Source organism: Ictalurus furcatus, chromosome 9 (assembly GCF_023375685.1).
Source record: "Ictalurus furcatus strain D&B chromosome 9, Billie_1.0, whole genome shotgun sequence".
NCBI classification, from domain to species: Eukaryota; Metazoa; Chordata; class Actinopteri; order Siluriformes; family Ictaluridae; genus Ictalurus; species Ictalurus furcatus.
Genome location: NC_071263.1, coordinates 14,426,508 through 14,439,470, shown reverse-complemented (window position 1 = coordinate 14,439,470; position 12,963 = coordinate 14,426,508). Strand labels below are relative to the sequence as shown.

General features: G+C 37.9%; 2 protein-coding genes across 2 annotated transcripts; one reads left to right on the top strand and one right to left on the bottom strand.

Moving 5' to 3' along the window:
* Nucleotides 1–576: 576 nt before the first annotated feature.
* Nucleotides 577–3,432, top strand: LOC128612404 (dr1-associated corepressor). The gene is made up of 6 exons (XM_053632545.1): nt 577–1,204; nt 1,310–1,382; nt 1,490–1,583; nt 1,768–1,887; nt 2,040–2,133; nt 2,358–3,432. Exons 1-6 carry the CDS (start codon nt 1,163–1,165, stop codon nt 2,397–2,399), a joined length of 465 nt encoding a protein of 154 aa, XP_053488520.1. The 5' UTR covers nt 577–1,162; the 3' UTR covers nt 2,400–3,432.
* Nucleotides 3,433–4,024: 592 nt separating this feature from the next.
* ahsa1b (AHA1, activator of heat shock protein ATPase homolog 1b) lies at nt 4,025–11,014 on the bottom strand. Its single transcript, XM_053632535.1, has 9 exons — nt 10,819–11,014; nt 9,369–9,559; nt 8,716–8,798; nt 8,340–8,457; nt 7,743–7,831; nt 7,075–7,200; nt 6,870–6,971; nt 6,493–6,544; nt 4,025–4,385 (listed from the first exon to the last, which is right to left on the bottom strand). The coding sequence occupies exons 1-9, from the start codon at nt 10,896–10,898 to the stop codon at nt 4,213–4,215; spliced, it is 1,014 nt and encodes a 337-aa protein (XP_053488510.1). The 5' UTR covers nt 10,899–11,014; the 3' UTR covers nt 4,025–4,212.
* Nucleotides 11,015–12,963: the final 1,949 nt, after the last annotated feature.

Here is a 12,963-nt window from a genome sequence, read left to right as displayed (position 1 = left end):
CGCATCAAGGTTTTAATTGTATGTCAGTTGATCGTCGCTAGATGTCGCAGTTTCCCCGGATTTTGTCATTTCATTACCACTCTTGCCTGATTAATAATACTACTGTAGTTATTTTGCCCTCTGGTGGTGATCACGATCAATTGAAAGCTATGAACCTGGACTGCTCTAGCTAGGCCTAGGGTTCTCAAAATGTTTGCAGCCAGCCTCAGCATGGCTTATTTATTTATTTATTTATTTATTTATTTATTTATTAATGAACATAGTATAAAATTCTGTGTATTTTTGTTGCTATTCCTGAACTTTCGACCGCCAAAACATATTAGGTTCAAGCTGACACTATTTACAGGCATACATGTTTTTGAATTATTTAGATTTGGATTAAACCAATTCATTTGAAGGAGCCATTCAAACCGCCTAATAGCCATAAGACCTCAGTATAATAGGCTATAATATGTTTGATAACGGTGGATTGTGATTTTCAATAAGTAAATAAGTAAGTAAGTAAGTAAGTAAATAAATAAATAAATCGCTAGAGAGAGAGAGAGAGAGAGAGAGAGAGAGATATGGATAGATGGCGAACCACTGGCTATGTTTCCTTTAAAAATTCCTGTTCTAGGTTATATAGCTATATTTGTTATGGATAATAATGTGCATAATAAATCTTTCTTCCTTTAAATATGTTGTGCGAGCATTATGCTACACTTCTTCACATCAGTAAAATTATAAAATATCATAAACATGGCTACAATTATAATGACCGCTTAAACGTTTAAACGTATACGACGATATACTTTTCAGTAAACAAACAAAAAAACAAAAAACAGAAACAACGAATTTAATTTATGACAACAAGACGTTTAGTCTGTCCGGATTCACAGTTGTTCCTGTACTTAAAATATAGCCAAACGTATATACAGTATTCTAAGTATATACATTATAAAAAAAATATTCGAAAACAACAAAAAAAAGTTTATCTAATTAAATAAAAAATCATGACGTAGAGGTGAGTTTGTGGGCGTGGCTTATGTGAAGCTCATCACTTCTCGCCTGTCTTCACTTCAGACGCTGGACTTCCTGTGAAAGGTAAACAAATGGAAGGCCAAACACCAAATTGTCATATTAATCAAAATGTAACCCGCAAGCGGGTATTTAAAGGACCGAAATGCCTGGACAGAAAAGAAAATACAACGTTCGTTTTCCACCCGTGAGTAACACCAGAGGTTTTTCTTGGTAATTTGGAAGTTTTTGGTTTTTCTGAGTGTGAAGTCTCCTCTCACTGAGCCAGCCTGTGTTGCACTTCCCCAAGCAGGGTCGCATTAAGAAAATCATTCAGAAAGATACGGAGGTGGGCAGAATGGCCACTGCTGTTCCGGTTATCATATGTATCCTTTAAGAGCACCGTTTCCTGTTTATCAACCCGGTGCTAAATGTTAACTACAAGGTGGAGAAAAAGCGTTAACCCTGTTATGTTCCCTGACATTAAGCCAAGCTAAAGCACTGGAAATGTTCTTGATCTCATTGCTCACCAAGACCAGTTTAATCACTCAGTCCAAGAACAGCAGAGTCATGTCCATCAACCACATGTGAGTGCTTAAAGATATCTTATTTTAGATTTACCAATATCTCATTTATTTATTATTCTGCTCTTCCTTTTGGTCTGTACTAAGTGTGTGCAAAATAAAAAGAAATCTTGCATATCCATGCACTATAATGTTCATATGCTTAATCCTCCGTGTCACCACATTCACTGTTTCCTACGTCCTACAGGAAACAGTGCATTGAGTCTGAGAAGCTGTTTGACTTCCTGAAGGAGCTTGCGGAACAGGCCTCCGGCTCGTCAACAGCTAAAGAGAGCAAAGCCGGCAAGGGGAAATGCCTGGGACACAGGTACGTATCCAAATTTCAGCTGAAGAACATTGTACAGTTTTATTGCCTGTGTAGTTTTACCATATCACAATGCTTTGGAGATGATATGCCAAGGATTCGCTGTCACAGTGTAGCGGTATGTTTTTGAGAATAACTGTTGACCTCCATTATAGAAAGAAGTGGCACAACATGTCCATCAAAACCAAGTCACCAGAAAAGGAGGATCTTCCCGAGAGGCATAACACTGAGCCTTCAGACTCCTCTAGTGTAGGAAATATTTTTAACACCTTTCCTAAAACATTTTAATGTAATGCTGTAAGCTTCAAGCGACACAGTTAAAACAATCTGGACTTGATAACACTACCACTGTGAGCTCTGTGTTGAAAATATACCTTCAGTTCCTTGTACAAATTAATTCAGTCTCTTGGAGTATATCCATTTTGCTTATGTTGTATTTTTTTCTTATGCTTGATTTCTCTCCCATTTGTCAGGAGTCTGAGCTTGTCATCTGCTTGGAGACACAGTCACCTTGATAACAGACGATGAAATAGTGAGTCCAGCACTTAAGATTCATTCAATCATTCTACTACATGTGTGAAACAGTTGGATCCTCTCAACATTTGCTATAATACTATAGATAAGAAGGAAAAATTGGTCTAAATGAGAGGTATTCTCCATGTGGGATCATCTGTATTATTATTCATGTTCAGATATTATTTACTCATCTAGCTGGCTCTGTAGCTCATCTCAGTGAAAACTAGCAATTTATGAAGACCCAACAAGTTTTTCTTTTAATATTTCCCCCCCAAAAAATTTTATTTGTATTTTTTTGCTACAGAGGCAGAATTAAAATGCAAAGAAAATTAAAATAACAAAAAAGCTTTGAATTTGATCAAACAAATGTCAATATATTTGTGAAAATGTTTATGCAAATATCTTGTTCATGACTTTAGTAAGTTTTAAATACATAAGGAAAATTACTTTGTGTTTTTTCTATAAGAGGGAGATTTTTTTTCTATTCTGAGCACTACTGCTACTTTGTTTTTTTCTTTTCCTCTGTTGGATTCATAACTGTTGTTGAACCTGTGACTATCTAATATGTTAAAGAGCTAATGAAATAGCAGTGCTATCAAAGCACAGTACTGTTCCTTGACCACCTTTCATTTACTGTTGATGTAATCCAGAAAAAAAGGGCTTTGTGAGAATACACATGGATATTTTTTATAGCTCCAACACTATGTAATGTTTTAAGGTTTTCAGTAAAGATGTTCTGTGGATGTTCCATGACTTTTGAAAGACATTTTCTGCTCTTACTTTATATTTCACAAATACAACCTGAGGAAAAACACCACTGAGCATTAGGAAAGTAAGAGGATGATGAAAATGTAATTTATTTTAAGAAAAAGTGAATGAAACAGTTTCACCCGTTTCCAAGTTGTGATGCTGAGGTAAAATAAATAAAATCAGATTTCTATAACCCTAGAGCATTTCCTTATTTAACACCAGACTTTTTGTTATGAAATGAGTTCATATTTCTTTCTATATTTATCTTCTGCATGATGTCTTGAGGATAGCTGCTCATTTGAATGACATGATACATAAAACAGACAAAATCTTCTGGGGAAATTAATACATTATTTAAATGAATATAAAAGCAGTCATATGGGGGAGGGGGGGGAATAAATGCCCACTTGCGCATTCGACACAAATTCTAATATCTAATCTGCTGAACATACAAGACAGGATCTGTTTCAAGTCTGGGTCCTTTTCTGAGAATAAATGTTTCAGCAAGTATCACATTTATAATACCGTATATGTTGATAAACATTTATAAAAAAGCTTTTTGAATTGGATTAAAAATTAATTGTCATATCCAATCAGAACAAACCAGACTACTTTAGTGGTTTGACTTTATTCTGCTTTTATCAGTCCTAAATGACAAGTCATTGCCATAAATCCATAAATTAATCTCTCAATTCAAAGAAGGCACTAGTCAAATCTGCCCCTGTCCAGACAAGGTCAGGAGGTGAGCGTGCCAAATGTAGATCTTATTGCGCTACAAACAAAACCATTCTTACACACCTACACAGGTGATACGTGAAAAGAATGACTCGGATCTCCCCCTTTCATACTCCATGTCAAGCGTAGTATCTATTCATTTTCTTTTCTGATTTTTGGAATTTTTTTTTTTTTTTTTAACACAGAAACCAAAACCAGAAAGGTAAAACATGGTGCAATGTGAAGTCTGTTTTTCAGTAGAGTCACATTCCAGGTGCTCATTTGTACATATGGAAGAAAAAATAAAATAAAAATCAGCCAAAATATGGTGATGGTTGAAGTTGGAGCTCAGCAGAGTCGTGCACCAAAGCCAAATGTCTGTTTGATGGCCTGGCAATAGTACCTCTGCCAACCTTCTCGCGTGCGGTCCTCCTCACTCTCTGGCACAGCTCGACACTCGATCTTCAGCTCCGTCTCATTGCCCTTGTCTATGAAGGTCAGCGTCACTGTCGCATAGTGCTCTACAGTCCAGCGCAGACATGGACACACAAGACAAAGCAAAGTAAAATGAAGCAAACGAAGAAGATTCAACTCTAACTTTAATCATAACCGAAGCAAACACTAAATTTTTGTGTTATATTAAGCCCTCTACACTCCTGGGCAAAAGATTTTAATGGTCTTAATAACAAATCAGTGGTCAAAAAAAGCATCAAGAATGAAACAAATGCACTCCTGAGACCTTGTGTGCCACCATTTGCTTGTTTATTTTTGCTGCGGTGAACTGGGGGAACAGCTAGAAATTCACTTATCTAATCTTCTTGTACGCAAAAATAAAATCATGATAGTTATTTGAATGTTTGATGTAAGATTCAAATTAACATGTGTGTACAAAATAAAAAAATAAAGCATTTAAAGAAATCAAAAGGGAAAATCTGCCCTACACTAAATTACTTTATCTAGTTGTTTAACTCTTGCTAATATTCTGACCAATGATTTGTTGTTAAGATCAATAAAAGCTTAATATTTGCCATTTTGGGCTTAGCCCTTTTTTGTATTTAGGCATGTCACAAATATCATGAAAAAATATTTTTTTATATAATAAGCAGACCAACTTAAAAATAACGTTTAAGTAAGGAATTTGGATTTCTCTCGTTGAAGCCCGATCATAAAAGTAGAAGCTAGATTGGCAAGGATACAAAAGGATATAAAAATACGTAAATCAACTTTTTCTACATAAGACCTAATGAACAAATTGGATCTGGATAAAATTATCCATTGCTTTTTCTTCAACAAATTCTAAATTTTGGATAACAGCCCAAAAATAGGCAATGCCAGCTGCTGTCTTCTCTCTTAGTGTGGAAGTATCTTTCAGTAAATCTATCAATATATACATCAATAAATTCCTCAAAAAATCGTTAAGTAAATGATAAAAGCGCTGTTACTTATTCAGATTAAGGCTGCAACAGCTAATCGATAATTAAAATATTCGACAATGACCGTCATCATGGACATACCCATGGTTCGGTCTGTGACGTCACTGTGGATAAACCCAGTCTATGAATAAAACATATCTGAGAAACAGTGGAGGTCACAGAGTGAGCTGCTGCGGGAAAAGTTCATGATCCAGGTCGTCCAAAATAGGAGTGTGTTCTACATTAAGGTCTTCAAACAAACTCGTAAGTGTATTAACGTGGCTTGTCGTGTCGGATGCTGCGGATACAGTTTACATAAAGATTCGTCCTGATGGCGAGCGAGCAAGTCTCCATTAAACTTCACTGAATGAGCGCGAGTCCACGCATGCGTGTCAATCAAACAGCATGCAATAGAAAGGAAGTGAAATAACTCTGACTAAAACATTCATTTTGATGAGATAAGATAATACTTTATTAATCCCCAGATGGAGAAATTGGGGTGAAAATAAGATCAAATATGTTTAGCTATATTTAGAAACAAAAGTTGTTGTGTTTGAGAGCAGTAACTGAATGGGGTTAGAACATGTAATTGTATATAAACGTAAGAAGTGTCACATTTACGGAATAAAGTAACATTACTGTGTTCAGATGAGTGAATGTGTGTTACACTGCAGGACATTCAACTTCTTACCAGTTAACACATAGTTTGTGCTTTAGTTTTTCTTTTTTAAACATTTTTAATATAGTGATTTAACTTCTGCTTTAAAGCTTGTGGACAATCAGTTGTTTTTAATGTTTTCAAAATATAATGTTAATATGTAAAAAAAAAAAAATAAATAAAAAAATCCTTTGCACAGTGTATAGCATAGCCCACATGGATACATTTAATACCTTTTTCATAGCCTTCAATTTGCACAATGTTTGAAGGACAATATCGGCAGAATGTGAAATAACTTTTTTTTTTTTTTTTGCGAAATACAGAAAATAAAAATTGGCCTTTTAACCCAACTATCAGATTAATCGAATAAATAATCGACAGATTAATCGATTATCAGTATAATCGTTAGTTGCAGCCCTAATTCAGTTATTATATGTATTTATTTAAGAATCTACTGACAAATTTAACGTATTATATTTTTAAGTTTGGAACTCTGTTCTCCATACTAATGCAGACTGCTGAACATATTTTGGTGCTTGTTAAAGTTTCATCTCTTACCGCTTGGCCACGTGTTGTACCTCCATTTCATGACTATTTTCTCCTCTGGAACCTGTGGAAACCCCAGAGAGATTTTCATTCACTATCCATAGAACTGTTCATTTTTCATGAGGCGATTTACTTCTATTGTAGATACGAAGCTTTGTAACTCATGCGCTCATGTTTAGCTAGCTGAAGATTCTCCCTAAGAGCGCGGGTGAACAGACAGCAAGAGAAGCTTACAAATGCAGACATATTTGAATTGTACAACTGTGGACTGCAGTCACCCCAATATTCAACCTAAACAATTCACAGCAGTGACCCTGACACTTCTTTTCATCTTTAACCCACATAAAACTCAGTAGATGCACTTCTAATATAAATAAGCAGATTCTCACCAGCTCCTGGAACTCTCCGTATACATTTCCACCCAAAAGGCGGAACTTGCCTCCCTTCTCTGCCTCAACCATGGCAGCCGTGTGTGTAAATGCCTGCACCATCTACAGACAGACAGATTACTGCTTTTGAGAGAATTCATACCATCATTATAAGAAGAAAATACTGAAGAGAGCACTTTGTGTTATGAAATGGGACTATACTGACCTCTTGGTTGAGGAAAGCTCTGTAGAGCTCCTCTGGTGAAGTGAGGAAAGTGTCTTTCAGTGAGAACTTGCAAGTGGGGATCTTTACTCCTGTGCAGGGAGGAGGAGCTGTGCCACCTGAGCCAATCTGTACATGAAAATCACAAATTCCATCATAAATCAAAGCTCCCAAAAGATAAATACAGTCTTTCAATTCATTAATACATCCAGCCATCCATTTTCTATACCGCTTATCCCACACGGGGTCACGGTGGAGCCTGGAGCCTATCCCAGGGAAGGAAGCCTATCTCTGGGCACAAGGTGGGGGACACCCTGGACGGGATGCCAAGCCATCACAGGGCACAATCACTCACACATTCACACACTATGGACAAATTGGAAATGCCAATCAGCCTACAATGCATGTCTTTGGACTGGGGGAGAAAACCGGAGTACCCACAGGAAACCCCCAAGGCATGGAGAGAACATGCAAAGTCCACACACAGGGCAGAGGTGGGATTTGAACCCCCCAACCTCGGAGGTGCGAGGCAAACGTGCTCACCACTAAGCCATCATGCCCCCCCTCATTAACACACATCACTTAAAATCAGTTAATTACTTTTAGTTTAATTCTATCTTTTTCTCAATTTAGAGGATTACTGTGTGCCACCAGCAAATGTCCACGCCTACCTGGGTTTTATCCATCTTGACTTTTGCCTGAGAGGTCGCCTGTTTGCTCACACCATTAGCTGTCGGTAAGATCATACCCTGCGTGAACTCTGTGTGCAAACGAAGAGACAAATTAATCATGAAGCTGCGTGCGCACGCACACACACACACACAGTATAAAGCTCCCACACTGAATAACTCCTAAACCTTGATTTAAAATAATAATAACAATAATAATAGTTCCAGTGTTATTTGTGGGACTGGTGATTAACCCCAAAAACAAACAAGAAAATATGTGTTATAAATCAGACACTTTCTGGTTTATTCTTATCGGCATACTTCCTGACATTTAGGTGTCTACTATTTAAAACTAAATTTGGCTTCATCTGATGACCTCTAGTGTTTCCTCTCTGCAACTGCAGTGTACTGTTATCCCGCACTAAAGGAAGCAAACTTGCCTTCAAGATGCCACACCTTGCTTGTTTCCCTTTCATACATTGGTAACTAGATGTAACGCAGTTTCTCTTGTAAGTAAGTAAGTTCTGGGAAAGGGGTTGCTAGTCCTTTACTGGAGTATTAACAAAGCAGGCTGTCATAAACGATGTGAGAATGGTTGACCTGTTTTGAGAAGTTCGACGTAGCTGTCGAGTGCCTCGCGGACTTTCTCTGCCCCCTCCGTTTTCATCAGAGTAAAGACTGGTGTGTCAAGCTCATCTTTACAAAGGGACACACTGATCTGTTTCAAGCAAAAGCCACAATTATTAAACAGTTAAGAGACATTATGAGAAAATAGTTAAGAATAGTGAGAATTATTCAAATGAATAGATATGAACAATGAGAATAATTTAGATGGGTGTGTAATGGTCAAACACAAACGTACACACACTTGCATGTATGCGCATAATGTAATCTGATGATGCGCTTCTCTGTGAGAAACTAACAATATTAATGTATAATACAGAGATAAAGTGTTTTAGGCACTAGAATAACTTACGTCAAGGTCCTCCTTATCATTTTCATCAGAAAGGTTTGGAACGTCAATTTCCCCTTTGTATTTGATCCCTGATTTCGAGGTCCCTGTTTAAAAAAATAAAATAAAGGTCTAGGATGATTAAGGATTGCTTCAGTGCCAAAGTCGTCAGTAGATTTTCTAACCAGGTTAGAGACCAATGATACAAAACCCCACAATCATTCCTTTAAATCAATCAAAACCTACACAAATTCACACATTGTGCAGTTTTCCTGATGTTGATATTTAACATCTCTTAGACCTACTAACATCCTCTATCTTCAGCTGGTCATCATGCAGAACTCTTAAGTTTAGCTCCAACACGAATCCAAGATATCTTCCTGTTCCCTTAATGCGCTCACTACATAGGATGTAACATGTTACAGAACCTGTACTGTGTACTATTTGACCAGTTAAGGTTCAGCCACAGAAAAAGAGTGAGTCAATTCACTCATGCACTTTGTTCCTTATTAATATTCTGATTTCAAAAGTCACAGATGATAAAAATAAGCCACAATAAGGGAATAGTATTCATTTATTCTGACAGCCATAAGAGTGCTTATGCAGCAACACGCACATGGCTGCCAGCCTCCACCTGTGATTACATGGTGTGTGCTTTATGATGATCTTGTTTTCACCTTTCCACTTGGCCTTTAAGTTCCACTCGTAGAAGAAGATTAGCTTCCCTTTGCGGTTGTTGATAGAAGCCTCTCCTTCCACCTTGCTCAGCTCTGTGATTTCACACTTGCCGTCGTCGTTTTCTACTTGCAAGCCCACCAGAAGATCTTTCAACTTCTCCGATGACCAGTTTGTGGCATCCCGCTCAGTCCTGACCAAGAAAGCAACGGCTTGGGTTTACAAATCCAAATCGCAGATACAAGGACATAGCAAGTTTTACTTCAGCACTTTAAGGAGGAAGAACACTTGTCTAACTTTCAGGAAATGACAAAGTGCAATACTATATTTGCATTCGTTAACCAAATCACAGCACAAATGCCTAAATGCCTCTTGGAAGACAACTTAATGGCAACTGAGAAGAAAAAAAACAACTACAGGGATTATGGGTCTTTCTAGTCATTCTTGCTGCATGGTAGTGCATGGGGCACTGTTGCTACCTCACAGCACCTTGATCCCTGGTTCGATCCTGAACTCGGGTTCCTGTTTGTGTAGAGTCTGTGCACGGTTTCCTCTCCCTGTCTGTTTCCTCGAACCTCCCCAAAACACGCATGTAAGTTGATGTGTTTGAATGTGTGTGTGGGGGGGCCCTTCAACTGTCAAAGGGTGTATTCCTGCCTCACACCCAGTATTCATGAGACAGGCTCCAGATCCACTAAGACCCTGTCCAGCTGCAGAGGACGAATGAATGAACTTAATTTAAATTGTATTTGTAATTAATTACAAAGCATTCTTCTGGTAGGCTTGTGGACACTCAAACGTGATTTAAACCCAGCCAAAAGACGCTTCTTACTAGAATTCAAGGAGTCGTTGTTTATTGGTATATTTAGTAAATATGTTCTAGGCGTTTCTGCTGCAACAGCGCCGATGTTTCTAGACTATTCACTCATGTGGAGAAAACAAGGAAAGAAACACCTAGAACAGCCTGGAAAGCATCAGTCCAGAGCAATGTACCTGCTGTCTATATAGGCAACATCTCATTATTAATGTCAGAGAGTGTCCCGTTACCAAAACCCTTCGCACCGGTGTGGATTATATTGGAGCCATCTCGACTGTGGTCCAGAAGGAAGCGATCAACACGATCAGAGGCTACGGAGTGTCCATGCCGTGATTAATGTAGCCGACTAGCTAACAGCGCCTGTAAAACAATGCTACATTTCAAAACTGCCGACAACCTCCACGTCTATCACAAATATATCATTGTCCGTTTGCTATTCGGTATCTGAAAGTAACCTCACTATATAACTGGCAGATTGTTTAAAGATTATATATATATGTATATTACATATATATATTTATATGTAACGGTAGCTGATTCCGTAAGCGCCGGTCATGTTAAAGGCTTCCATGGTTAGCAAAGATGGCCATCACCAGCCGCACGCCGGCTCAGCGTCCTTTTTTTTTTTATCTTACCAGTGCCAATTGTTAACATTTGTAGCATCCGCTCTTTCTTCCACAATCCACCGAGGGTCCCCTTCTCCCCATTTAGCCATGTTTCCTCAAAAGTACAGGACGGATTATATTTGCAGACAGACGTGTGAAACAGTCTGGTCGGTAAGCGACTTCTGGAACACTCTTCACGAGAACCTCCGATTTTGTTGCCCGTAGAAATTACTGGAACCGGAATTACGCGCTACATTCAAAAAGCTCCGTGTGAGCACCGCGGTTGTTGTGACGGTTCCCGTTACTGATCGCTTGCTCAGAGTAATAGTAAAAAAAATAAATAAATAAAATTATATATATATATATATATATATATATATATATATATATATATATATATATATATATATATATATATATATATATATATATATTTTAAATGCATCAAAATAATGCACTATTTTATTTGGTTACTGCTTTATTAATTTTGTTTTTGTTTTGTTTTGTTTTTTCATCAGAAAGCTCCAGTATTCCGTTCATATTTTTTTGCATGTATGTAGTCGTTTATTTAATGTTAATTTTCATTCATTTATTTCCATGTTTGTTTCATTATTCATAAAATTATTTATTTATTAGTTTTGATACATTTTGTTTGTTTGTTTGTTTGTGTGTTTCTAGGATGTCTTCGCCCGTGTAATAATGCGGCTGCTCAGACATGTTCAATAATCAGACATGCTCTCTGTAGGTGATTTTAAAGCCGTGTCGCGGCCCCTAGTGGACAGTGTATTTGCTTCCCTCAGCATCCTCCCTTCATGTTTGTCGAGGCAGACAGTGGTGATAACTAAATTTACCACCACACTTGTTTTTGAGAGAAAATTACATTTTCTTAAAAAAAAAAAAACTTCTCTTGGGAATTATTTCCATAATTAGCATTGGCACACCCTCCATCAAAACAGCTGTCTAAAACCACTCTGTCCAAACACATGAACATACAGAGCAAATGAATAATGGAAGAGAAAAGCTGTCATAATTTTTTCCTCACACAAGCAGTCCCACACCTGATTCCAGAGCAAGAAATTTAGCAACATAGCTGATAACCTAGCTAACTAACCTGGTATAGCATTCTAATGGTGCCTGCATTGATACACTGCTATTGATGTCTGTGACAAACAGTCTGGGTTTTTTAGCTAACATTACTGTTCTGTGTAGGTTACAGATGTGGCATAGAGACAAGCTGGCTCAGAGTTTTACTTAACATAGAGGATCAATTACAAATGACCTCCACTGAGGTTGAGTGACAGATAGTCATGAAATAAGAGAGCAAGCGAGAGTGAGAGATAGGGAGAGAGAGAGAGAGAGAGAGAGAGAGAGAGAGAGATGGGGTATTTCTGTAAAAAAAAAAAAGAGAAGAAGAACATGTTTAATGTATTGTTAAAAAACACAGTGACAAAAGTGGAGGCATACTTCCCCAGTGCTCAACTTAAAGGACACAATGAGGCAAAAAGCAAATGGGTCATTCTATCTCAAGTGGTCTAATGCAGGTTGCTCGACTGTTTTTAATTGTCTTAGTTTTTATTTGAGTGATTACCTCTATGTATTGAGTTTTCTTTTTTCATTTTACTTGGTTTAACTACGATGGCCATCTTTGTGTCATGGCACACAACAAATTTTGGTTATACAGGTGTTTACCTCAATATCTCGGCTCAGGATGGGCCTAGCTCCATGGAAGAAAAACTGATCTCTAGAGCACATTACAAGGTACATGTAGCAACATATATAAATATTTTGCACATTCATGTTCCTCAGACTTAGAACTTAAGTTGAATTGTAATGCTCAAGATTGATCACGGTTCCACTGTTAGGGTCAGTTTATAATGTCACACCCTGTCAGACCCCTCTTCATCTCCCTCCACCGGCTTCCTGTAGCTGCCCGCATCAAATTCAAGGCCTTGATGCTCACCTACAAGACCTTGTCTGGAACAGCACCCTCCTACCTCAACTCTCTCCTGAAGGCTTACATTCCCTCATGCAATCTGTGATCAATCAATGACCGGCACTTAGTAGTACCTACTCATGGTGGCTCCAGGTCCCTTTCAAGAACCTTCAAACTAACTATTCCTCAGGGGTGTAATGAACTTCCAACCTCAATCCGGACCGCAGAATCTCTCACCATCT